The following is a 26772-nucleotide window of genomic DNA, read 5'->3' on the forward strand; positions in this document are numbered from 1 at the left end:
ATACAATGAGCTACTAGAATGAAAGTGATTTATTGATTTTGTAACTATACAACAGTTGGTAGAAAGGAGTGACCTGATGTTGCAGTTGTATTCAAAAGCGCTATTTTGGTATACTATCCATTCATACACCCGTTAAGAAAAACGTGATAGCGCAGCTAGTATTTCTATATATCTTAAGGATGAAAATTAGTAAACGATAAGAAAGTGATAATATACAAATTATCTATCAAAACAGGTATTTTATTGTTTTGCTGATAATATTAAGACTCAGGAGCATACAAGATCGTTTAAAATGTGTCATTTTCTTTTTTCCACAGTTTTAAAGATGTTGTTTTCGTACATGACTTACTATGAACTATGTTTTCATCTTAAACTTACATTAAAAGTAATTAAATATACCACACTGTCAACACAAGATATAACAACAATTTATATCCATCTAACCTATACATCCGATTGGGCAGTTGTTGTATCTTTTTATATTTCGTTGGTATAGTTTAATTTATTTAATGTATTTCTATGCATAAAATGTTCATTCGACGCGGATGTACATTACTTAATCAATTAGAATGGTTCTTACCAATCCGGTGTCCCTCAAATCAAAATTAATTAAATAATTCTCTGGGCAGTCCCATAGATATCACAACGAAGTAAAACAGAGCAATTTATTACGAATTGGTTATGGATGGCTTATGAAGTATAGGACTGTCGGAATGGATAGTTGACAAACGAAACGGCATCAAGCAAATATTACAAACTGTCAATCAAATAACCAACGTACATCTCAGTAAGATCAAGTAGGATTCTAACCCTGCTACTCACGTATTTTATCCAACAATTTTCTGCTTTTTTCCATTCGTTCTTCGATCCTCTTAACAACTTCGACCAATACCTCCCTTTCCCTCTCTACAACCATCCAAATTCCGTAGCAAAACGCCTCATTCTTAAACACGATAATGTCACGCACCATGTCCACCTCAATTCCACCCAAATATACCTCAAACACCCCTCTGTCCTTCTTATTGAATATAACCAGTTTAGTAGATGGCAACGTCGTTCTGCGGTATATGATTATGTTTCCCTCAGTGCTTGTTCGGTCCCATTTTGTAGTGTATTTGTACAAAGCGACGTGTGATGATGTGTAAATCGTTGAATGAAATGATGGATCGTAGCGCTGCAACACCCGCTGCAAAATTGATGATTGAACCTGTCTGGATAGCATTCACCAGGGTGACAAAAAAAGTGATTAAAACAGAATGATGTAGTATCGGCACTTACAATCAGAACTATTCTTATTTTATGTACTGAGTCGAGCTGAAGCACTTTCTTATATAGAACCGATACTAAACGATCACTTAAGTAATAAATTACAGTGATATATAAATTTAATTACTATTCGGTTTCGTTCACACCCCATTCAACAGGAAAATCCGAAAATTACCTTAAATCATAACAGCACGGCCATTGATCCTGGATACAAATAAAGAGTTGTTAACAGAATTTGTTTTAGATGTTATAACTCGTACAATATCGCAGCAATAAGAAAATTAAACGTTACATTTGTACGAAAAATAGAAAACGTAGCAATACAACGTTTCTTCTTCCACGACAGAGCAGAAAAGACGAGCTAAAATATTTTCTTCAAAGTATTTATTACCGCACATTCAATATCATCGAAAAAAATACGCTCTTACCGTCTGCTAAGACCGATTGTGGCAGTTGGGCCTAGTTCATGATTTCTCCTAGTTATGACGCAAAAAACCAACGACCCCTACGAATGGTAAAGTGGTCAAAGTCAGAAGACAGAATTCTCCTCCTCGCTGCGCAAAAGTACGGTCTGTCACACCTCCACAAAATATCAACGCTTTTATCGCGCTCACCGTCAGCGTGCTGTGCACGTTACAACCATCTCACCAAAAAAAAAGAATGGACACGATCGAGCGATTTACAGCTAATCAGATATGCAAAAAGTATGCCCAACCAATTTAACAGTATTGCTAGTCTGATGGGTACTACTGCAACACACGCACAGGAGCGTCTCGATTGGCTGGTTAAAAGCGACGTAGATGCGTTCCGTTACGATGAGCTGTGTGAGGATACACGTGATGAAAAAGAACGTATGAGTGCTGATAAAGAACTGATGATAAATGTCAGGCTTGGTAACGTTAGGGACAGAAAGGAGATGAGAAAGGAATTCATTGGTGCTAGTGATGCAACAAAGGTTAGACTAAGGAATAAGAGCATCATCGACAAAATAATGTGTAAGAAGATCAGATGTGCGAATATTCGTGAAATAATTGCCAACATGCCAGCACCAAAAAATTCGTAGTTATAGAACGGTTGAGTGCGTGTGGCAACGGCCTTAAATTGGTCATGTACATTTTCTACGTAGGTGTTTCATGTAGCATAGCATTCCATTGCTGAATGTTGACTTGGTTTATTGTTTATGCTTTCTGAGTAGAAAGCTATTGCAGAGCACTGCTCAAAGTGCGATAAACACGTTTAAAATAAAAAATGTATGAAACGGATATTTTTACATGCATTGATGTAAAACGGGGCGAAATGTCGCAGAGATCGTAAATGAGCTCGTTTGTTGTTTACTAAAACGCGTGCAAAGAAATGTTATCAGCCGTACTTATATGGTCAAATATCCAAAATTGTGTTTTTCATAATTCATTGCACAATTCCACCACCTCAATGATAAACGATCTCCTGTGTTTATTTCTCAAATATCATTATCAAGGCATCTCGTTCGATAATGCCAATCTATTCGTGCACTGACCCCTATGCAGATAGTGTTGATATTTATACCACTCTACTGTCGGTATGATACGCCTTCGTACCATATTACCATTTACTTATTTTCCCAGCACCACCAACTGCATACCTTGGCATCACGCAATCCTTGGAACAAGTCGACATACCATTGGTAAACACGTTCGTCCAATCTTCGCAGCACGACCAAGAAGGACCAATCACCCTCTCCCCACACATTTAAAATGAAATTTAAAACGAAAATCGGAATGCACACGATGTTAGAGCAACAATCGAACACAGGATGGGCGGGCAAATGGACAGGTGAGTGGATAGGAGAGTGGGTAGGTGCAGACAATGACAGGTGGAAGGGTGGATATGAAGGAAGTTGGAAGGGTGTGTATTATGAGCCGTTGAATGATGGAACGCGCAGGGAATTTAGAGGTGAATACAGGGGACGGTATGAGGGTGAGTGGAAGAACGAGTGGAAAGGTGAATGGAAGGGCGAGTGGAAAGGCGAATGGACAAATAAAGATGAGTTAGAAATACCGATCAAGAAGGAACTATAGCATATTAAGACGTTGCATAGGAAGTTTCTTCTGTTCAAAGAATATGCCGTTCCATAATAAACGCCTGTTTAATAAACTTATTGTATTTGTCATTTTTTCAGTACGTTCTTTGACCGAAATGAGCGGTTGCTTTCATCAGGTGGATGAATTGAAGAGAAATATGTGTCTTGCACGGTAATATACGCGCAAACTAGGATCGCCACGATGTAGCACTCGAGGTGGACAGAATACAATACGCCGTGAAGAATTTCATACTTGGTAATAAAGCAACAATATTGTAAGATAAATCAGCTATTACTGCTCTCTTTGCAATATATTTTCATTAACAAGCACGTTTGATACGGTCTAATCGTACTTATAGGTGATATTTCATTTATGTTGCTGTGTTAGGCTACGGTCTACCGTTGGTATAAAAACAGACTTTTACGATTATTTATTACACCATATGCTTAGACTGTGTACAGATGTGTTGTCAGCTTTGATCCTGGGTCCTTCTTCGTATCTGCGCGTCAATGTTGGTATTGACAAAGATAATTTTCACTAAAAAATATTTTTTCAATCCTTGCCAGGAAATGTAATACAAAAAAATGGTAGAAAGAATAAACTTTTACATACAATCAAGTTTTTGTTCCGCTCTATAAACAGAAGGAGCGCTGGTAATGTTTGTAAAACTTTCAGCTCCATTTCACTGCAGTATTAAGACGCATCTTTAAATTTGGTTTAGTTCTCATTCACCATAACGTTTTAGAACTGCTCATTCTTGCGAGATGTACATTTTACTGAGATATTTGGCAACGGTTTGGTCAGATCCGAATGCAAGGCAAGCCGCGATTTAAGCAAAGCACGAAGAAAGCATCAACCTATTCCTCTCATGAAAGAAATTTCTTACGCTCGTGAACGTATGTTATAGCAGCATTCAAGATACCGCGGATCACAGAGCGCTACACGCTTTTCACCAAAAACATGTTTATTTACCAAAACACACTCACATGGTGTATTGCGCTCTGGCATTCCCTGACAGAACCCATCATTTACTGCCCTACTGTCTCATCCATAGCACACCCATCGATGAAGATTGTCGTATTCAATCACATTTTCTAAATTAAGTACCATTTATTTACAAAAGCCGCTGCGGACGTACCCAGCGGTGCTGCACAAACACCCCCAATGCCTATCACAAAACACGAAATGCTCACAAAGTAACGACCGGTTGAAAAATATTCTATTTATTACACATCATACCACTCATCCCGTAAAATCAGGCATATCAACCGCATCATCTCCAAATCCCTTGTCATCATCCTTCTCGTCCTTCTTCATGCTCATTACTCCGTCTGGAGAGTAATTCTGCACATTTTGCAGGTTGAAATTGCTCGGCGTCGGCATTTTCATCATGTGCTTGAACGCACCGGGTGCCTTTATCGGCTGCCCATAGCTCATCGGATTGCCGTTCATCTCAAATCCCATGGGCGGTTGCATCGTATACGGTCGTGGCTGGGTGTAGTACGGCGGGTTGGCACGCATCTCCTCACTTCTTGAGAACATTCCCTTCTCAACAGGGCTACGCGGCTTAGTACGCGGTCTGCCACGCACAGGCACGTGTGCTCCCTTCTCTTCAACTTTCTTCTTCGGTCTTCCCCTCACGGGTGCATACCCGCCCTCCAGAACCTGTCGCGGGTTGATGGTGTTTTTACCATCCACAACGTTCACCATCACATCGGGCGTGTGCATCCTTCTCCTGCTCTCCATCGGATTGCCTGTAAATATTTCGGGTGTCATCCTCATTGGTGTTGCTCGTCCTTCCTGCCTCATGTCCATCCGCATGTCCACCATTCTCATGTCCATTCCCCTATCCACGGCACCTCTCATGTCCATGAACATTCTGCCATCAGGTGCCATTCTCATATCCCTTCTCTCCCCCCTTCTATCGCTGCGCATGTCCATCCGTTCGTTCCTCAGATCCGGTCTTTCGATTCTCACATCGCCACGCATGTCTCTCATTTCGCCCACCCGCATGTCATTCATTGTCCCTCTCACATCTATCCTTTCGTTTCTGATTTCGCCCATTCCACCACCTCTCACATCCATACCCATCCCGCCTCGCACGCTACCACCTACAGCACCCCTCTCCACTCTTCTGTTCCTTTTCATCTCATCATACTCATTCTCCATACTCTTTCCTCCCTCCTTCATTATAACTCCCTTCTGCACCAATAATCCATGTCTCTGGTCGATTGGTTCATTTCTGCTCTCCTGATTCGTTTTGTCCTTGCCGTGCTCACCCCTTTCCTTCACTCTTATCCTCGTTCGCTGGGTGCTACTCGTCATCTTTGGCTCTTTTTTGGCTGTTTCTACCGGCTGGGTGGTCACAGGCTCGCTGTAATTTCTTCGTCTCATGTCTGCCATTCTGAACATTTCTCTACGTTTCATCTCCAATATCTCGAGATTGCGGTATATTTCTTTGCGTTTTGCCTCGTTTTTTTCCACGTTGAGCATTTTAAGCATTTCAGAACGGTGCGATTCAAGTATATCGTAGGGTTTGAGGGGACTCGGACTTACGCGCGCAAAGCCGGGGGTAGCGGACATATAATTGGGCGGTACACCGGCACCGTAGGTGGCTGTGAGCGTGGGCTGACCGGGCGAGCTGAACTGAGCTGCCGGTGTGTATGCGCCAGCCGGAACTGTCTGTCTGGCGGGCAGAGGCATGCCCATACCGCCCGAGTGATGCGCGCCTAGACCAGGCGTGAGCGCAAGAGGTGCACACACCGCCTCACCGCTCCTAAGCTCGCCAAACTCTGCCGGTGCATTGCCACTTCCCGGTGTCTTTCTCATCACATCCTCTGTCACATGCTTTGCTTCCCCCTTCATGTGCTCCCTCACGTCCTTCCAATTGTAAAAACGTGTAAAGTTCTCAAAAATCGCCTTCAAGTCCTGCATTTTAACACTCATCACTCTTTTAAAGCCTCCTACGTACGTATCCTCCACCGTTCCCTGCCTGTACACCAGCCTGACACACTTATCATCCATTAAAGCAACCAGGCTCACGTACACGTTGCCCATCCGTCCCTTGACCGACCGTATCAAATTGGCATGTCCCACCATGCCGCTATACACCGTGTCCATCTCCTTCTCTCTCATTGCCCTAACCTCTTCAATCCTTTTAAACATCGTGTTTCTCTCATATTTTATGAACGGCACATATTTTCTCCGTATCTTGGCGTCCAGCGCCAGATTCACCTCCATGTCCTCCTTTTTGACATCTTCTCGCCGGATCGTTACGTGCTTGTGGGCGTATGTGAGGTGCACAACAGAGACCATGTCCTTTACGAATGGGTGTAGTTTGTGTGCGTTGAAGGTGTCTATGAGTTTTTGTGCCGTGGGGAATGGCAGAGTGTGTGCGTTGAGGTGCAGCTTGTTGGAAGTGAGCTTCACTTTTATACGCATCGTGGAGGGGTATGAAAAAAATGTGGAGATGCTCTTGTGGCGGTGCATGGCAGCAAGGGGCGTAGCACTTAAGGAGGTGCAGCTACGAATGAATGGTGCTCTTGTGGCGGTGCAATAAAGCGTAGCACTGATAAACAGCAGCATGCGAAGTGAACAAGTAAAACGGGTGAAGCACCAAATAAATGCGCACTAACGAACGAATAGAATGGTCATTGATGAAAAAACGAGCAACGAACAAACGCAAAGATGCTCGTAACCGAGAATGCACGAACAATACGTGATGGTACCGTGAAATGGTACGATAATTGAGCAATGCAACGCTTAAATGCGGCAAAGGTGGAACGGAGGAAGAAATAAATACGCAAGCATGGGTAGGACCGTGCCGTACGTACCACGGCAAATTTACCTGTGCATGCTGCCATGGTAAGCGGCAATATTGCTAGCAGCATTCATGTGGAGAAGAAGCTGCGGTATTGAAAGTTGATCACAGGTGCACATCGTAACAAGGAAACGATGGAATTGTAGTGGTGCGTGTTATTCGTTGGCGTAGAGCAATTCGATGCGGTAAAACACGGTGAACATGCCACGCAATACGATACGTTCAAGGGTACCGATAAGCAATGCTAAGCTAGGCGGGCTGGAGTGAAAGGCACTTCCCTTTAAAATACGATCTGGTACGCCGTAAATGTGGAAGTGCGTTAACCACGTTTAATTCTCTTGGTCACGATTTGATACGCTTATCGAGCAATTGCGGTGTGCTGTTTTTAATACCGTTTTTTTGCTTTTACTGCTTGGTGAATTAAATTTATTATTTTTGTCACGGATGCTTCGTTTATTTAGCGTGAACAGATGCTGATTTTAACAGGTGTACCGAATCAAGTACTATAAAATGGCAGGGTGGTAATTAACGGACTTGTAAAAAGATGATCCTGCAGGGTACGATGTGCCTCAGGCATTATTTTTATACACCTCAGAATCGCATGTACCGTCCAATACAGGGAATAGTGTGCCTGTGCACCGGTGCTGTTCAATCATGGATAGCATTTCTCATTCGTTTGAAGGGATGGATAACGTTACTACTGCATTTTTACCGCCCGATTGTCCTGTGTTGTATGCTATTCCCTCTCATTCACTCTTGATCATTTGTTGTGCTGTTCTCATCGCTTCATTCCTTGGTCTACTTCATGTCTGCCGATTTCTTGACCGTTCCACTCCCTGTATTCTGTGTTTCCAAGTCGTGCTCTTGAAATGCATCCTTAGTCCGTGTTACTGGCCTATGCTCGTAAATCACGCCCTGCTATTCTGCCAGCAGAACAAAACAGAGAACATGGGCACCCCTCAATGACAATAAACATCAAGGACATCGTTTCCGCACGCTTCCAAAATCCAAAGTTTCAGTACGACGGCAAGCGCATGCGCAACCTGGCCGTACGAAAAGCACTCGACTACTCAAAATATGTTCTGCCCCTTTCTCTCGACGTGCCGCACACCACAATATTTCACAGGCACGCCGAACACGTAAGCATAAACAAGATGCGCTGTCCGATCAACATTGTTCGATTCACGCCGGACGGCCGGAGACTGATAAGCGGCACATCAACCGGCGAGTTCACGCTCTGGAACTCGTTCTCGTTCAACTTTGAGACTATTCTGCAGGCACACGAGAGCCCGGTGAGGGGCTTAGAATTTACGCGGCTCGGCGATCTGCTGCTGTCCGCGGATACCACGGGCACCGTAAAGTTTTGGCATCTGAGTATGAACAATGTGGGCATTAGACAGTGCCATGAGGAGGCGATACGTGACATGTCGGTCGCTGACAACTATTTCGTGACTGCCAGCGATGATTCAACGGTTCGCGTGCACAATTTCGAGAAGAACGAGTGCATGATATTGCGTGGACATAATTGGGACGTGCGGGTTGCGCAGTACAATCCTAGGAGCTCGCTCGTGGCAAGCGGTGGCAAAGACAATCTGGTCAAGCTGTGGGATACGCGCACAAAGAGATGTGTGGCTACAATGCACTGCCACAAGAACACTGTGCTGTGTGCGCGCTGGATCGATGACATGAACCTGCTCACCGCCGGAAAGGATCAGGTCATAAAGCAGAGCGAGCTAAGAATGCTTAAGGACAATTTTACGTACAAATGCAAGAAAGAGGTGACTGCGTTATGTGTTATGAACAGGTGCATGGACAGCAGCGGCATTCGCAGTGCCAGATCAGCAAATTTTTTGTGCAACTCCGAGATGCGCGGCGATCTGTTCGCGGCTGGCATGGCCGATGGATCGATCGCACATCTCCAGGTATTCAACCAGAACATGAGCGTGGTTAGCGGACATGAAAGCACGGTGTGGAGCATCGATTATCATCCTATCGGGCACCTCATGGCGAGCGGATCGATGGACCAGAGCGTGCGTTTCTGGTCATGGAGAAAGAAGGAAGTGAGTGAAGAGGTCGAGAATAACGAAGAAAGAATACCTGGACTGTGCTATTAGCGTGCTTTTGCAACAATATGTGGTTGATGTCACAGAGATAGCGATTTCGTTTTTACTACATTTCTATTTTACTGCATACAATGTTCTAATAGCTGTTCGTTTATAAAGCTGTCCAAGCAATAACGTCTTCCCTTTCATTCCTATTTATACTCTTTTAGCATGATCTATAGATTTCTTGTGTATGAACGGCAAGATTATTCGTAAAATTGGCGGAACATGGTCTTTAGTATCTCTATTGCCCAATTTATCATGTGTTTTGCAGTTTTAACGATGAAATGTCTATCAAGGCATCTTTGATCAATTATTATAAAAATTATTTTGCTATATTTTACCGTAGTTAATAATAAACTACTGTTCATCTTTTCGAATTTCTTTGGCCCGGTAATATTACATAGTGTGTACTGCATGTAACATACTCCCCTTTCAGCCGCAACTGTGTTAGAAGCACCAAAAATTCGTTTTTCTATGCACTCCACACATCACGAGTTAGGTTCCGTGTCTCGCAGCATGCAAACCATCAAAATATTCAAAATCAAAGCATTTACACGATTATACGAACAGTTTTATTATAATTATCTCTAAAAATGACTGCATTTATCGTTATACATGCTATTTCAAACTTTGCTCCTTTTTACTCGAATATATTTCTTTCTCCAAACATGTTTTTCAGGTCTTCAACTTATGCCTCATAAACTTATTACAACAAAATAATCATAGTATTGGAATAACCAGTATGGCGATTTACTCCCCGTATAATACCCGTTCTCTAACAATTTGATAACTTACCGTCCTCGTTTAAATATTTCCATGTTACAATCTATGTATCTCATCCTGTGATAAAACACAACTTTCACGTTTATTTGGTGCAAATTATATACACGGTGATGGCATCATCATTGTAAGTGACCAAGTCATGTCGAAAGCAGGTGGTAAGCAAACACCTTAATACCAATAAAAGACGATTAGTTGTCTTAACAAAAATGGACTCCTAGTTTCTTTTAAGGAAATAAGACATTAATATTTCGTTTCTGGTGCGTGATGAGAAGTTGAACATCTTAGTTGACTCTTGGAGACGGTTTCAGTATCAATATGTATAAAAGACACGGTTTTCTCTCGATTTTCGTCACTAATAAAGAGTTTGTTCGTTATTAGCTATATTTAGTCTGCTTGTTGTTTCAATCCTGCTGCATAGCAGCATAATACACCTTCTGTAATAAGCTGCATGCTCATTTATCACCATACTATTCTTACGAACATATTCTCCGTGCTTCCATGAGATAAGAATTTTTTAACATCTACTTGAAAAGCTGGAACTAATGAAAACAGCTAGAAAAATGTGTGAATAGCAACCGTAAAGAAAGAACAAGTATTTCAAAATGGTTACTAAAGAGGTTCTTGTATGTAATATTGGCATAAGAAGGCAAGGCAACAAAACAGACCACCATAACTTTGTTTATTTATATAAACAAATCAACACAACTCATTAAATATTAACAAGAAACAAATCATGATCAGAATGGTGTCCAAGCTCTTTTATTTGCTGTATATTTACCTTAGTACTTATAAAATAAACTACACATCGTTGTTACTTCTTGTAAGTTGTGAGGTATGTGCAATGGTGCTGTAATGTGCTGAGTGTGAGACAAAAACTAGCACCAACAAACATGTTTGTATCCAAAAACGCAATATTAGCTTCATCATCCGATTTTCCAGGATAAAAACACGTGATGTTAACCCGGTGCTATCCAATACCGGTAATTCAATTAGTTTGTTCTCGTTTTCTCGTCATATCTAGCATTTATTTGTAATTTTAGTGTGCTATGATAGTGAGTATGAATAGAATGCCTCATAAGGTAATATTCATTGAAAGTATACAGTTTGTTAAAAAAGCTGATGAATTAAAACCAAAACTCGTTAATTTTCAAGGTATTATGCTCATGCCCAAATGTTATATATTGTATTTTTATTATTCTTACGCATTTTTGTAGACATAGCTGAACAAAAACAAAATCATGCCAGTCTAAGTACCAAATATGTATAAGCATTAAGATCAGCATATAACAAACAAAATTTCGAAAAGGGATTAATGCAGCGATTTTCAAGGTATAAATACGAATTCGATTCCTTTCCCTTATGTTCGTTGTAAAAAACTTGATAGCGTTTTACGAAAGTCTGGCGACCAGAGAGTCAACAAAGCCAGCAAAAATAAACAAAAGGGGCGACAATACAACTAAATTAGTTGAGCTGTATGACAGCCAAGCGATGGCCAATATAAAAAAAGGGACGGCCTACGACAGCTTTAAGGCCGGTAGGAGGACAACAAAGGTGGGGGCGAGACAAATAGATGCCCATGTTGTTGTTTCACTCGATCAGCCGATGCTGGTTGAGTGCCGGGACGCAGTGGAGATAGATAACCCACCAGAACAAATGAGGAGTGGGTGTAAGGATCGTGAGTTGGTGAAAGAAATTGTATGTAGTGATACAATTGCGGTGAAACCCTGTAAAAAGCGTGTCAATTTCGATATAGCACTTAACAAAGTGCATGTTTATGAAAAAGTCGAATGGGTGGATTGAAAATAAAGATTATTATAGAATTTTATGTTTATTTTACCATCAAGCCTAATATATCAAAAATTATAAAGCGGTTATCATACCATGGTAAAATATTTAAAGAATACTTTAAATTAAAAGATTGATGATCCTATGTAATGCAGGAAAATTTGTGTGCACCTGGTACGAATTATATCTCCGCATAATAGCTGATGCAATTACACGTAGTACGCCGCCAGTATACGGCATGATTAAGAGTCATGACAAGTGAACGAGTATTTTAACATCTTACCGTGTTCATTCTTAGTAAAACTGCAGTTTTACTCCAATTCTGCGTACCCATTCCGTTTGTCCTGAAATAAGTGGTGCAGTAGGTAAATATCACGAATATAAACGGAAATCCAACATAACAAGATCTTACAATCTGTGTTTTACATTAATTGCATACATTTCATATCAACATTTCGTTAAATCTTGCATTGAAACATCTTATAGCACTTCTCACAGTTTCGTTCGATCATAACATGTTCTTACTAAATACTTATTTCTTATCACGTGTCAACACATCTCTCATAACATTATATTGCTCTCCTTTTTCTATTATTAGTGTACAACCTATTCGCTCAAAACTTCCTTTTTAAATAGCTCTCCGTTATTTTTCTAGCTGAAATGCCAATCTACTTATCATTCATTCCGACTATTTCCTTTAAACATCATCTCGTTGGTAAACGGTACCTTTTTAGGAATGTGCTGGTTTACCTAAACAGTCTTCCTCGCTTTCTCTACCAATAAATATTTGTTCAGTCCTTTACACCAGATCAATAAAACGGTGCGAGATTGCTTAGCGAGACAGGCTTTTTAAAACAAGTTTAGTGCATATTTAAGTACCTTTACAACAAAATACTCTCATCCCATACCAATTACATACGTTTATGTGTGATATACGGTGTAACTGTGTTCTTAATCCGTGTTTTTGTATTTCTTCCTTTTTTACTAAAAGCACATTTATTTTTTTCGCTTCACTTTCCCAACAAAACCTTCTGTTCTACTAGTAGTTCATCCTTGCCACGTATTTTCTTCGGTACACGTTTGGCAGTGCAGCAAAATCCTTTTTACGATAAATCGTGTGTTATACAGGGCCAGAATTAATTACTGATAAATTGCAGTACCTAGGTCATATCCTGTCACTGTGATGGAATTAATTTTCTGTAATTGTCGTACAAGAGGTAATTTCGTAGTTAAAGCATGTTTTTAGTAAAAAATGGATTTGTTCAGGCTTTGATGAGTAATAAACGTACTTTTTATGGGCAATAAACGATTTGAGGGGAAGAATTCGAAATTAATAAATTGAGATAGGAAATGATAGATTGCAGTGCATCTTACGTATCGTAATTTACTTGATATACAAGACGTACCTAGCATGCGGTGATACTTCACTACGTTTGGTTTAATGTACGATGGAGCAAACAGCTCAATACCACATTAAGATGTGCCTTGAAAATGTTAAATGCGGTAAATTTAAACTATAGGAATGTCAGGTGCCCTTCCACACTTGTACCAGGTATAACACCCGCAACATTTTTTTGGTGAAAGAAAATCACTTAATTAGATCGTCTGCACATCGGCACTTCGCTGCAGCCCGTAAGATACGAGCACACCACCCATTTGCAAGCACGCCGTCGTTCACATCACCCTTCAAACCCGTACTCCACCCCATTCTTACCAATCCATAGGTCATTTCCATCCCAATCACCATCATTTCTCCTTTACACCCGTCCAATCAGAACATTGGCACAATCCACGACATAATTTGTCCGTTAGCCCACATAAAAACCAAAAAGCGTTCCGCACTTCAAAATCATGTCCAACAAGACATTCGCAGGCGTACGCCTGCTCAACCATCTCCTAGTGATTTTGCAGCTGCTGGCATGCATAGCTCTCATAGCAATACGCGTGTGCTTTGCGGACTATTTCAGCGTAGAAGAAGTGTTAGGCATTGGCGGCATGCCGATGCGTGCCGTGCTTATCATCACCGCCTTCTTGAATCTCATTATTCCGTTCTTCGGTGCATGTGTGATCGACTCGAAACTGCGCCTCTATATGCGCATCTTTCTGGTGTACGATACGCTCAGCATCCTGATCAACGGCATGTCGTTGCTGTACGTGTATGAAATGTACGTAAATATCTTTGAGAAGGAATTCAGCAAGCTTATAACACAGAACCAAGGCAACCGAATGTATATTGAGAACACGTACAACTGCTCGGACACGTCTGATGTAACGTGCATACAGCTCTTTACGGACTATCTCAAGGGAGTGCAGCGGTACTATGTTTTGGTGGTGGGCACGATACTCCTGCTTAACGTGGTTATGTGGATACTTGTGCGGATTGCCCTCTCTCTTGATCTTAAGGGCAAGAGAGTGAGAGTTCCAAAGATTAAGAAGCAGAAGGTAGGATTCTCTACGGGATCGCTGAGAAACAAGAGATTGGTGCCTGTGAACAACAGTCCACCCGATTCTATTGCTGGTGATGCGAGCAGATAAGGGGAATGTGTGTGGGTAAGGATCAAAATGAACAGGTTTAACAAAAAAAAAGAAATTTAAAATAGAAGGAAGAAAGTAGAAAGAGATTTACAATGCCGAATTAAAACACCAATCGGAAGGAAATAAAAAATAAAATGCGATTAAAATAAAAATAGAGCTGCCGTGCTAAAATTTTTAGCGTGCGCATATCAAAATATGTTTTACTTTATTTTCATTGTACCACCGTAGAGCACGCATCACTTCTGTAAAATTTCTTCTATCTCACTCCTCAACAGAACCAACTCCATTTCAACTGCTGTTCTCATTTCTGCCCATCTCAAACTCACACTCTCGGTACGTTCATCACTCACGTTCTCCTTCTTTCCGTTTATTTCGTTTCTGATCATCCCCTTACGTTTTGCCCCTCGCTCCTCAGCCAGCCCCCATGCTTCTCTTTGCCCATCCACCCCATTTGCTACTCTTCCCGCACATTCCCATTCACCAACCATCCTTACCATATCCACCAACCCAATCATATCCTCACACTCTCCAACCAGCCTTTCATACCTGATCTTAACCCCCTCAACACCTTTTAACCTTGACTGCGTGGTACTAACGCTCATATCATCCATCTCCACTTCTTTCATCCTTTCATACTTGACCCTCAGTTTTACCACCTTGTCTTTCATCCGCACCATCTCATCGATCCTACCGTGCAGATACGCCCTGCACCCCTCCATGAGTGCGGTATGCACCGCTTTGCTCACGCGCTTATGATCAGCATACACCTTAAACGCCTCACACACCCGTTCACATCGTAGCAGCAACGCAATGCTCTCGTTCGTTTTACCTACCTGTGCGTAATACGCTGCCCTAACATTATCGGTCATCCGCAGCTCGTCATCCTCATCTATGTAACGTACTATTTCGTGCCAGAGCACGTTTATGTGCTCTTTAGCGTATTTTATACTTTCATGCGCATCAAACCGTTTTATTATTTCGTACGCCCTCTGCCCCTTGTAAAACGGTAGTGCCAATTTGTAGAACTGTCTGTGCTGTGCTGCAATTTCATATAATTTGTATTTTGTGATGTACTGCTCCCTCAGTTTATCGCTGGTCAGGCTTATTCTGTCGATACACTCTGCCAGGCTGTTTGTACGCTGTTCAAGTTCCTTACCGTTCGATGATGGAACGTGTTGGTGTTCTGTGTTCAGCCCGTGTTGATCGCTCTTTACAGCGCGGTTCAGCCCGTCTCCCCGGTCCTCATCACCGCACCCTTTTACTTCTACACGTCTCTTCAGCCCGTCTCCCCGGTCCTCATCACCGCACCCTTTTACTTCTACACGTCTCTTCAGCCCGTCTCCCCGGTCCTCATCACCGCACCCTTTTACTTCTACACGTCTCTTCAGCCCGTCTCCCCGGTCCTCATCACCGCACCCTTTTACTTCTACACGTCTCTTCAGCCCATTTCTCCGGTCCTCATCACCGCACCCTTTTACTTCTACACGTCTCTTCAGCCCATCTCCCCGGTCCTCATCACCAATGCAATAAAACGCACGCTCATACATGCCAAGGTAGTCATAAACAAAGAACCGTACATTACTTTCATCCACACTTACCTTAATATTCAACTCTTCCTTCAATTTTTCTATGAACTTGATATCAAACAGAAGTAGCCCCCTTCTAAACACCTCATCATCCGTGTACTCCTTCCTTACAATGTGCAAAAGATCAATCCGTTCCGTATTTCGTATCGTTTGCAGGGCGTGTAGCGGTAATTTGCATTTTAGAAATATTTTGGTGGTGAGCACGGGATCGTTTAGAGCAATGAAATGGTTGATGAATGAGGATGGAGTGATCGGTGCACCGCCGTTTGATGACGGGCATGAAGCACTGCAATTGGCCGGTAGCGCATCATTAGCACCATTTCTTGCGATACCGGTGCTATCGATTGCATCATCCTGCACACACTCATCCTCATCAATACGCATCTGCAGACCGTCCCATATCTTGCAGAAGTTTTCGTACGTCCTTTCCACCCCGTAAATATTCTTAAAATTGGTGTACTCCACGTTTTTGCACCTCAAAGTGCTCAGCACCTCGTTTATATCATCCTGCTCGTCTAACGCCTTCTTTATGAGGTACGGCAGGTCCAGTCCTTCTAAATTACCGTATGTGGACAGAAGAACGGAGTGTTTGAATACGTGCAGTATTTTCGTTTTGGTGTGCAATTTTACGCTTAGTACCCGTTCATAATGAGCAAGGGCTCCGCTCGTGTGCGAATAGCGGCTTGCATCAGTGCTTGCTCTTGCACTGCTGTTGCAATCGATGCTACATCCGCTGTGTTTTCCTTCATTGTGCTCGTTCTCATCACATCCTCTCGCATTTCTCCTTTTATAAACATGCAATTCCCCTTTTATTATGAACAGCTCGTCCTGCACGATAAAATCCTGCACCTCCAAACCTTCTCTACCCCCCACAACGTACATCACACCGTTTATCATGAACAGATCCTTGCTTAACCTGAAATTGTGAACCAATCGGTAACTGCAAACAGGTGCAAACACGGCACTGCCAGCATTACCATTCATGCTGTGCCGTGTACCGCTATGCGCGTGCATCTCCCTGTTTGCACATCTTTTCCCTTCGTGTGTGCCAAATCTGCACAAATCACCGTTTACCGTTAATAAAAGGCCGTTATCCAAAATTTTGAACACATGCACATCAAAGACAAGGCATCCATCGCAGGTGTACACTTTGGAGTACGTTCTGTTCTTTTTGAGATCGGTAATGTTTTTGATGATGAACAGCGTGTCATCAGCGTATGACATGCGGTATTGCGCTATCGTACTGCTATTGCACGTGCTATTCTCTTTTTTACTTCTTTCCGTGTTTTGATCACCATTTTTAGCCCTATGTCTATGCACGCACTCATTTTTATCATTTTTGGTTACATCGCCCGTACTTTTCTCCTTCTTTGTTGCGCTTCCCGTCGTATTTTGGTTATTTTTCTCATTCCTCTCCTCATTCCTCTCCTCATTCCTCTCCTCATTCCTCTCCTCATTCCTCTCCTCATTCCTCTCCTCATTCCTCTCCTCATTCCTCTCCTCATTCCTCTCCTCATTCTCCACCTCATTCCTCTCCTCATCCGCAATCATAAAAATCCGCTCTCCATTCACATACACATGTCCATCCCTCATCCACCCAATTCGTCCATTCCATCCACAGCACGCATCAACCCCCTCAATTCTCCAATGATAGAACGGCAAAGGCACTCTTCCCCTCCCATAATCACTCACAACAACATCATCACCATCCACAAACACCAACACGCCATCACTCACCGCACACTCCCTCACAATCCCTATCACGTACTCATATCCATTGCTCACCAGCACTATCGTGTCCTTATCGGTGTGCACGAGTGTGCCGTATTTAGGAATGCTTGCTTTCCGATAGATCGCGCCGTTGAGCCGTACGTATACGCTCAGCGTATCGGTGGTTGTAACGATTATCACATCATCGTGGACACGTATGCCCGTAATGTTTGGTATTTTGTACTTTGATTCGATGTACACGAGGTGAGTGGACGTGCTGTAGATCAAATCGTTGTGAACTGCGCTCACATCCCGCAACACCTTCACTTTTTGTAGATTATGCGTGTAAACGGTGCATGCACCATTTTTGAGCACGTAGATGAACTGCTCACACACGTGCAACGATGCAACGGGCCTTTGGCCCGTACTGCGGTTGCTTGCGCTCTTCTTGCCGATCGATAAAGGGTTTTTAGTAGGTGCACTCACCGTTTCATCGTGAGGCGTACTGCTACAGCACTGCACACCTCCCTGTTTAACCTTCATATGCTCACACTGTCCCATGCCACGGTCCTCTCTCGTGCTGTAGCCACCAATACCGGTGTTCCTCTTCATTTTGTTCTCATCCGTTCTTTTCACCACGTTTTCTACTCTGCTGTCCCCTGCACAACAGTGCCTTACTTCATCAACTCTGGTACGGCTGCACTTTGCGCCATCATTTCCCAGATCAACTGATCGCGTTCTACTCCCTTCCACATTACGAGATCTTGTCCGATCGTTCTTTACCCCATCTGATCTCACTGCTCCATCCATTTCCACTCCATCCTTTTCCACTCCATCCATTTCCACTCCATCCTTTTCCACTCCATCCTTTTCCACTCCATCCATTTCCACTCCATCCTTTTCCACTCCATCCTTTTCCACTCCATCCTTTTCCACTCCATCCTTTTCCACTCCATCCTTTTCCACTCCATCGCATTCCTCATCACGCCCTATCCCATCCTCATCATTCCACTCCCTCCTACAAACCACGTTAAAGTACCTGTCCAACACAACAACACCATCCCCACTCAACACAACAACGCATCTCCCGCTCACCTCCACATCCCATACATCCCCAATCTCTATTTCCCTAAACACCTTCCCATCCTTCTTCCCAACCAGACACATCCTGCCTTGTTCTACCAGCAAATGGTAATACGGCAGATTTATTATGCGGTTGATCGTGTGGGTGGTGTTCGTTTGGTACGTTGTGAATGTCTTGGTGAAGGGCGGTGCGCTGATTTGGTGTGGATGCTTGATGAGCAAGTGGATGTTGAACATCTGGATGGGTCGCAAAAAATGGAAATATGTTGGATGGGTCATAAAAAGCGGGGATGGACCGATATGGGGTGGAAGTGTGAGCACCGCAAGAGTACTGCCGGCAGCGAACGTGATTCATGCGCACGACACGTTTTTTATATTTTGGTGCAGGGAAATAAAAAGGTGTACGACGGGCAGACAGACCGAAAAAACGTGCAGAGGAGTGTTTTTGCGATTTAAAACGCTGTGCACAAGCACCAACGTATTTATACGCTGCGATGACCGCCCACGCTTTTTCTTATCATCCCTGCCGAGTAATCCCTGCCTTCGCCCGCTGCTACCACGTTTTGCCCAGTCCATGATCATGCAAAGCATGCGTGTGCATAAAAGTGGCGTGGCCATGAACGAACACACTTTTTGAAGAAGCGCTGACCATCGCCACAGCAATTTTAAAAAATTTTTGCAAATTACCCCACCCCACATGCAGGCACAGTACGCATTCGTAAAACAGCACCTCCTCAAAGACACGCTCTCAGCACTCGGCAAGTTTGTATCGCACCGGCGTGCTCAGCGTCGCCTCCATCCAAGCGAGTGTCTGGTACGCGTAGATCATGTGCACTCGAAAGACGAGGCACAGAAGTATGTTGGCAACGAGGTTGAGCTGTTCAAGATGTACGTGAAGGACTCTAACAACGTGGTTAAGAGCGTGAAGGGACGGGTTGTTAAGGTGCATGGGCGTAGAGGAGTGGTAATTTGCAGGTTTGATAGGAATTTGTCGCCCACCGAGATCAACACGAGGGTGTATGTCAAGCTGTGTAAGGCGGAGGAGTACGAGTAAGAGAAATAAACGATATTTTATCAGTTGTTGGGAGTGATCGGTTCAACAGCGGTTGATGCGCTGTGATGGGCAGTTTGAGGAGATGACCAAGTTGTTTTATTTCTATGACCGCACACGGCTGCCCTGTTATGATTGTTTTGGCCGGTAGGGATGTTTCGTTATTTTATGCATCACAGACAGCGCATTTTCTCGGCTTGCTTTGATCACCGGTTCACGGCCATGCGGGCCGCGAATTTCTCTTGGATCTACAAACGGTCAGGCTTTGGATGTCCAACCGATGAAAAACGCGCACCAACGTACAAAACAAATTTAACGTGCCGCCGTGCACGAGCAGTACGTCTGAAGCGAGATACGTTGACCACAGCAAATGCTCTGTCTTACGTTTAACACGCAATGCCTCGTTCAGCAACACCCATATTTTTATTCTTCAAAGACCAATAAAACGGGTGCTTCTCACGAATTACGAAAAACTTTTTATTTAAATGGCACAAATTACACAACATTTTGCACTGCCTCACTTTCCAGCGCCTCCAACCCCTTCAAAAAAGTGTTTAACAGTGCTCGTGCTTTCTCGGCGTATTTTCTGTCCTTCTTTGCAAGTCGTTCACAGAACTCTTTTATGTCCTCTGAACCGTAATAAAGCGCCATTTCTACTTCGTTCTCAAGTTTGGGCGTGATGACCAGTTTTGCATTTTCGGCATTGGCAGGAACAGCCTCTTCAGAGACCGCAGGATTAGATCGCACAACGTTATCACCACCTGATGCCAAGGATTCGGCATTTGGAACTGCGTGCCTATCCAAATGTTTCTCCTGTGTTTCAGGTGCTGGGTTTGCTTCGAGTTCAGGGCTTTCTTCAGAAACTGCTTTAGATTGCTCCGTAGATGCTGGTTCGTCGTCATGCTTGGGCATCGGCTTGGTCTCATCTGCAGACTGTAGCTCGCCAGATTCGATCGTTGTCTCTGGCTTCTTCTCCAATTCCTGTACTTTTTCGAGCTGAGAATCGCTTTCTTGCGCCTTTTCTGATGCAGCGGCATCCTCATCATTCTTGGGTTCAACGTCGTTCTTCTCATCTTCATCCTTCTTGGGTTCAACGTCGTTCTTCTCATCTTCATCCTTCTTGGGTTCAACATCCTTCTCATCTTCATCATTCTTGGGTTCAACGTCGTTCTTCTCATCCTCATCCTTCTTGGGTTCAACATCCTTCTCATCCTCAACATTCTTGGGTTCAACATCCTTCTCATCCTCAACATTCTCATCCTCATCCTTCTTAGCCTCATCATTCTGCTTCGAATCCAATTCCGATGTGCTCTCCTCTTTCCTTTTTCTTTCAGCCGCAATCGTTTTGAATGGGAAGCTTCTAATCTCACTCATAAATCCGTTCATATCGAACTCTGCATCACCGTTGAAAAGCTCATCGGTGTCATAGTCAATAACGTACATCTCACCGGTGCTGCTGGCATCATCATCCTCGTACGCGTAGTCCTGCGGATCACAGTTGTTGAAATCGGAGCATGGCATCAATCCACTGCACTTGTCCTCAACACAAACATCATTTTCAATAGCACTCTGGTCATCTTCTTCTGTTCCGTGTTCTTCGGCGTGTCCTCTTTCTGTGGTGAGCGATGCCTCTTCAATGGCAGCCTCATTTGCAGAATAGCATGTTACGGTAAGTAGCCCTGTGAGGAATAATACGGGAATGAACATTAATTGACATCTCTCCAACCGTTTAAATACTTTTTTGCTGATTAATTAAGTGATATGTTAAAAAATTATTTACATGTTGAAGCAATCTATCATGTTGATAGATTAGCAGCACAAGGTAAATAAAGCAAACGTGGTTTGTTACGTTTATTGCTGGTATTGATCGCATGAAGTATATCAAGAAAAGTAGCAAGCACCGTTTTGTATTTCTGATGGTGCTTGTTCTTAGACTTCAAGCGATTCTGTTCGCGTTTAGGGTCGCATACCGGTATGACGCACACGATTTATCGTGTATCTGATCTTTTATGGCGTGCTTCTTCGTTTTGATCACTTATCAAGCCTTCTCTAAACAATTTAATTGCCATAAATTGAACGGACGTCAAAGACACGTGTTTATGAACTGTTTACGTGTTCTATCCAGGCAGGTCTACCCATTCATTTAGCCTCAGCATATCACATCCGTGCTATGCACGCACCATCTCATCGATGCATTACCACGGCTGTTTTTGAGTGCCGCGTACTGTTTGGTACGTGGCAGCATAACCAGTGGTGAGCCTTTATAAAACAGTTATTTTATTATAACCGGGCCAGGCGCCTCTTCAGCATGTCTGTTGCACAGTTTAGATCAAGAACTGCCCGTAACTCAGAAAACAGAAAGGTGCGCCAAACCACCTAAGCGTAAAATACTTCATCATTCTTTTATTTTACTGTGATGTGCCCGTACAGCACCGATCGCACATTCTGCACGGCAAAAACAAAACGGTATTCGTTCACCTCGGTGAAGAACGCACGGCAAATAGAGTGCTATGCATGGTGTGTTCAACATGACCATTCGTACGCGATAAATTCAACAAATCTCATCCGGTCACTGATGATTATTGCAATTTATGGTGATCATTCTAATATTTAGGAAGGATCATACCTGATTTTTACCACGAAGCAATCGTTGCTTAGACGGTGCTGCAACAAATTGTGTAGCACAAAGAATGCATCCTGTGATTTGAGGACCAAATGTTGCGTTGTGGATTCTTTCATCGATACGGCACTGTGCGGTTAATTTTGGCAGTAACGTGTGAATTTGATTTGTGCACCTGATACGGTGCACAAATGCTTAATTTGAGCCGTAAAATTTCATAAACGAGTAGAAATTGATTTGGACCGCCCGTGCACACTAAAACACTGCGCCGTGTCACGCATCATCTGTGCTGCATCTTGGCTGCGCGTTAACTACGTGTGATCAAAACGACCAATTTAGCATTAATGCTGGACCGTTCCGTGCCCGCACCCATCAACGACATGTGCTGAGTGCAGCATTGCACGGCGACTTGATTGAATGGCATTCTGGCAGCGCATTACGGTGCCACCGTTTTCTCCTCAATGATATGCTACCTGCTGCAATTACAGAGTGTGTAAGAAAACTGAAGAGCATTCCGGGAAAAGCAGCGGTCTGTCAGATCTAGTGCAGGGATACACGCCGTAGAGTAGCGCAGTATCAGCATTAATTTCGTTTCGTGTGAACATGAAGACAACTCGGTGGATGATTGGTCAGTTGGTGAGCAAATCTGCAAATCTCTAAATTTTGCATAAAAAGAGTTAAAAACCGTTGTTCGATTCGTTTTTACCAGGACTAGCCTGGCCGTTCCTCACAAACAACATTGAAAAATGATTAGTGAACGAAAATTGGTTCTTAAATACTACCAAAAGATTTGAGCAGCTCAAAAAACACATCTTACGTATTGTAAAAGGATGTTATGTCATAGAAACAAATTTGGTGGCGTTTCCAAGCAGAAATAGCTTATCAGGTATATTCAAAGATTAAAACGATGTAATAGTACGTGATACGATATGCTGAACAGTTCTACAAAAAATTGTCTTTATGTAACACCAAATGCTATAATTCTTAGTTTTCGTATTAATTCCGTTTTTGAGTTCTCATCAATACGCGCTTTCACGTTGTTCATTGCTGTCGTACCGCACTGCTGTAGACTGCATTTTAAACAAAAGTAAAGATTGATGACTCTACTACGCACCAACACACGATGATTTATTGCTCCTACGTGGTCATACGTTCAATGACCTGTTTGATTTATTCTTCATGGTTGACCACCTCTCAGCGCAAACGTTCATTTAAACCATGTGCCCGATTTACGTCATAAGCAAAAATTACTCCGCACTGATAAATTAAAATGATGCAAGCACAAAGCACGATAAATGTGCGTGTATTCAAATGCATACTTCCTATGAACACCGAACCGTACTTATTTTGGCGTGCACAGCTCTGATGCGGCAATCCATCCCAACACGCAATTTACACATATCCCATCATTACGCCACAACAAACACTCAAAATGTAAACAATGCCGTGTATAAAATGGTTTGTTTATTTACACATCATGAACTGCGTTAGAAGACGGGCCATATGCACTCCTGTGAAAGAGCAAGCCAAAGAAACACGCAAGGCTGATACAAACGAAAGCGTATCGAACAAGTGTGCTGAGTTTCGCGTGCGATCGGTGGTGCTGTTCGAGCTTCTTGTGAGTTTGATGAAAAATTTGGTCTGTGTCCTGCTGTTCAACGGGGTAGAAGAGGAAACATCGTACGAAAAGAATGTAAGAACCGGTGTTCTGAGCGGAGATGCATCCGTTAATCGCAGTAGGTCAGTAAAGGGAACCTTAAAGGAAAGTATAAAAGCGGATAGAGGTGGACACCAAGCAAAGAAAAGCTATCTACATGAAACGAGCAATTACATGTGCTCGTTTTTTATGAGGCAATATGGTGTTTTACGGGGTCTTTTCAGCGTGCACTACAGGAAAACATCAATCTTAAGCAATGCTGCAACAATCATACTACCTTGCGTAAAGACCATCGCCTTAAAAGAGTTTCATCCAATATCCACCTATTTACTACACAACGTGCTGCTCTCTTTAACACTGAGGGCAACCGGTCTGCCTATGATTTGCCTTTTCTTGTACACACGAACAATTTCATATCTGCAGATATACTTTGCGCTCACGATCCTGATGCTGCTTTCGAAAGAAAAGGTCGTAACTATCCTGGCACAGACCTTTCTTGTGCTACATAGGTTCACACTGATAACACCTTTGCTGGTTCTGACAGCATGCAACATCGTTGAAAGTTACCTGAACAGGAAAAAAATGCACATTCTCTCTTTTGCGGTCATAGCTGTGCCTTTGCTTGCCTGCATGATGAAACACTTGCTCAACAGAGAGCAGTTTGAAGAAACCGACAAGTACGTGATTGATAGGGCAGTGGTAAGGATAAAAAATTACCATGGAGACGCGTTAGAGGGCACGTATGAAATTATCAAGGTGCACGAAGAGGATGACGATGAACCGGCAAAAGTAGATGAAGAGGAGCGCGAAACAAACGGTTACAAGATAGATGAGACGAACAACACGCGCTCAGATAGCGCGGAGAACAGAGATCTAAAGGGACTGGAGAAGAGAATTGTGGGCACGATACGTGGCGAAAATGACAATAGAGTTGGTGACAACACCAAAGATACTGGTAACAACGGGAGAGAAGGAATGAAGCTCGGGGACAACAAGGCAGACGAGGTTGGAGCGGAGAAAGAGCACGACGAGAAAAATCAAAAGAGTGAACAAAAACAGAATAAAAGTAACGGAGATAACAAACCGGACACTGCCAAGAAGGGCAGACGAGAACAAAAACATAACAACAACCCAGATTCGTTCATCAGGCAAAATGAACTAATTCGCTTAAAAAATATCGAAACATCGAAATTTATTTCATCAACAACGGACAAAGTCGACCAAAAGTTCCACAAAATTGAGATGAAAGACAGCAACGAGCAGAGTTTCAGTCTATGGCGGATCTCCAACACGAACAGAAACAAGGAGTACGTTACTGCACGTTCGTTCTTCAAGCTCAAAAACGCCAATACAAATTTGATGCTGGGCATTCGTTCTGATGGCATGCTTAATGGAAGCAATGAGAGCAAAATCACGAGGCAGACATTTATGATCACCGAGTGCACAAACCATGCGTACTATAAAATGGTGCAGGAGAGCGAAGACATGTTGCGAATGGCCAACGAAAAGACACAGGCACCCGATCGTGTATCTGAGATTCGCGTGGATTTGGCAGTTAATTTCATTGATTTTTTGAAGTTCTGTGTTATTGTATGTATTATGCTTCTCGGCTACGTGCTGTACAAGAGATATGACTTTGGTTGGTCTATGGACGAGAGCATCATAATATTCCTTGTCTTTCTGGGATGCAGCGTATTTCTGAGTACAGAATTTTTTGCTTACGTGCAATACCTCACCGTTCTGAAACTTACTAAACAGTTCATCGTTGGTATGAGAAGCTTCGTACGACCGTCCTTGCGTAAGGTGTAGATGCTTGCGATAATGTTTGTTGGTTCTTATGTTCAGTAAAAGTTTTAAAGTTTTTTAGAATTGGGCATTGCGGCTGCACTGATCATGTTTAACCACCTGTACCGTACAACACACAGGTCTACATAACCGTATATTCACGTGCTAGTAAAAATATAAATTTTACTTCGTAGCATTCCCAAAAGAACAGAATGCTGTTATTTGATCCGTTTTCAAGACATGCCCAGCCGTTCCTCACAAATTACGTTACAATCACATGGTTTTGAACTAGAATTGGTGTTTAAACCGTACCAAGAATTAAAAATAAGTGAGAAACGTAGCGTAGAAAGGGGAAGTACCGGTTTACAGGTGATCAAACGTTTTTGTATTTTACAAACGGAAATAGCAGGCTAGTACTTTAATCAACATCCAATCATTCCAAGCGATGTATTCCCTTTGTACACATCGTGATTACCCGAACGATCCCCGTGCAATTTTCTACCACCGCTCGTAACCACTGTGATAGGCTTTCAAACCTGTCACCGAAGGAATGGCAAATACGAAATGATTGAACATTTAATTCGTAATGGCATGTCAATCACACAGCATCGCTGCTGAGAGTGGTTATTACGCCCTGTCATGCCAATAACATATCTTTTATTTCTCATATCCGATCAAGTGCGGATCAGAAGATTAAAAAGGGCTGTTCATGAGGTGAATAACAGCTGAACGAGCGCGTTCTACCCATCTAAATTTAGCGATGCACTCAGCAGATAAATTTAATATTTTTGCACGAACACAATGCTAGCGGCACCGTAAACAACCATGCACGTTCATTTCCTCGTGTACGGTCCCTCGTTTTAACACGTTGCTCTTCCCAACAACCATTTCATCGGGTGTTGATCTGTGGGCCTAATAAAGGATTC

General features: G+C 42.9%; 11 protein-coding genes across 11 annotated transcripts; 7 read left to right on the forward strand and 4 right to left on the reverse strand.

The window, feature by feature from the left end:
• Positions 1-814: 814 nt before the first annotated feature.
• VCUG_02041 (uncharacterized protein) lies at positions 815-1229 on the reverse strand (the record flags this gene model as incomplete). Its single annotated transcript, XM_008076864.1, has 1 exon — positions 815-1229. Exon 1 carries the CDS (start codon positions 1220-1222, stop codon positions 815-817), a length of 408 nt encoding a protein of 135 aa, XP_008075055.1. The 5' UTR covers positions 1223-1229.
• Positions 1230-1777: 548 nt separating this feature from the next.
• Positions 1778-2528, forward strand: VCUG_02042 (uncharacterized protein; the record flags this gene model as incomplete). The annotated part of the gene is made up of 1 exon (XM_008076865.1): positions 1778-2528. One exon carries the CDS (start codon positions 1778-1780, stop codon positions 2327-2329), a length of 552 nt encoding a protein of 183 aa, XP_008075056.1. The 3' UTR covers positions 2330-2528.
• Positions 2529-2853: 325 nt separating this feature from the next.
• On the forward strand, positions 2854-3323 carry VCUG_02043 (uncharacterized protein; the record flags this gene model as incomplete). The annotated part of the gene is made up of 1 exon (XM_008076866.1): positions 2854-3323. Exon 1 carries the CDS (start codon positions 3000-3002, stop codon positions 3321-3323), a length of 324 nt encoding a protein of 107 aa, XP_008075057.1. The 5' UTR covers positions 2854-2999.
• Positions 3324-4440: 1117 nt separating this feature from the next.
• On the reverse strand, positions 4441-7400 carry VCUG_02044 (uncharacterized protein). The gene has a single exon (XM_008076863.1). It carries the CDS (start codon positions 6909-6911, stop codon positions 4569-4571), a length of 2343 nt encoding a protein of 780 aa, XP_008075054.1. The 5' UTR covers positions 6912-7400; the 3' UTR covers positions 4441-4568.
• A 708-nt stretch (positions 7401-8108) lies between these two features.
• VCUG_02045 (uncharacterized protein) lies at positions 8109-9520 on the forward strand (the record flags this gene model as incomplete). Its single annotated transcript, XM_008076867.1, has 1 exon — positions 8109-9520. The coding sequence occupies one exon, from the start codon at positions 8109-8111 to the stop codon at positions 9258-9260; it is 1152 nt and encodes a 383-aa protein (XP_008075058.1). The 3' UTR covers positions 9261-9520.
• Positions 9521-11393: 1873 nt separating this feature from the next.
• VCUG_02046 (uncharacterized protein) lies at positions 11394-11838 on the forward strand (the record flags this gene model as incomplete). Its single annotated transcript, XM_008076868.1, has 1 exon — positions 11394-11838. One exon carries the CDS (start codon positions 11394-11396, stop codon positions 11832-11834), a length of 441 nt encoding a protein of 146 aa, XP_008075059.1. The 3' UTR covers positions 11835-11838.
• A 1832-nt stretch (positions 11839-13670) lies between these two features.
• VCUG_02047 (uncharacterized protein) lies at positions 13671-14492 on the forward strand (the record flags this gene model as incomplete). Its single annotated transcript, XM_008076869.1, has 1 exon — positions 13671-14492. The coding sequence occupies one exon, from the start codon at positions 13671-13673 to the stop codon at positions 14352-14354; it is 684 nt and encodes a 227-aa protein (XP_008075060.1). The 3' UTR covers positions 14355-14492.
• Positions 14489-19012, reverse strand: VCUG_02048 (uncharacterized protein; the record flags this gene model as incomplete). The annotated part of the gene is made up of 1 exon (XM_008076870.1): positions 14489-19012. The coding sequence occupies one exon, from the start codon at positions 19010-19012 to the stop codon at positions 14591-14593; it is 4422 nt and encodes a 1473-aa protein (XP_008075061.1). The 3' UTR covers positions 14489-14590.
• On the forward strand, positions 18989-19818 carry VCUG_02049 (uncharacterized protein). The gene has a single exon (XM_008076871.1). The coding sequence runs from the start codon at positions 19431-19433 to the stop codon at positions 19785-19787; it is 357 nt and encodes a 118-aa protein (XP_008075062.1). The 5' UTR covers positions 18989-19430; the 3' UTR covers positions 19788-19818.
• Positions 19819-20247: 429 nt separating this feature from the next.
• Positions 20248-21505, reverse strand: VCUG_02050 (uncharacterized protein). Its single transcript, XM_008076872.1, has one exon. It carries the CDS (start codon positions 21489-21491, stop codon positions 20280-20282), a length of 1212 nt encoding a protein of 403 aa, XP_008075063.1. The 5' UTR covers positions 21492-21505; the 3' UTR covers positions 20248-20279.
• Positions 21506-23811: 2306 nt separating this feature from the next.
• Positions 23812-25926, forward strand: VCUG_02051 (uncharacterized protein). Its single transcript, XM_008076873.1, has one exon. It carries the CDS (start codon positions 23846-23848, stop codon positions 25868-25870), a length of 2025 nt encoding a protein of 674 aa, XP_008075064.1. The 5' UTR covers positions 23812-23845; the 3' UTR covers positions 25871-25926.
• Positions 25927-26772: the final 846 nt, after the last annotated feature.

The sequence above is a fragment of the Vavraia culicis genome (genome assembly GCF_000192795.1).
Source record: "Vavraia culicis subsp. floridensis unplaced genomic scaffold supercont1.41, whole genome shotgun sequence".
In the NCBI taxonomy this organism is placed as follows: domain Eukaryota; kingdom Fungi; phylum Microsporidia; family Pleistophoridae; genus Vavraia; species Vavraia culicis.

What these genes read in the sequence shown, in the direction of transcription:
- VCUG_02044 (XM_008076863.1), bottom strand. Translation starts at nt 6,911, where the DNA reads ATGCTGCTGTTTATCAGTGCTACGCTTTATTGCACCGCCACAAGAGCA.
- VCUG_02049 (XM_008076871.1), top strand. Translation starts at nt 19,431, where the DNA reads ATGCAGGCACAGTACGCATTCGTAAAACAGCACCTCCTCAAAGACACG.
- VCUG_02050 (XM_008076872.1), bottom strand. Translation starts at nt 21,491, where the DNA reads ATGTTCATTCCCGTATTATTCCTCACAGGGCTACTTACCGTAACATGC.
- VCUG_02051 (XM_008076873.1), top strand. Translation starts at nt 23,846, where the DNA reads ATGCCGTGTATAAAATGGTTTGTTTATTTACACATCATGAACTGCGTT.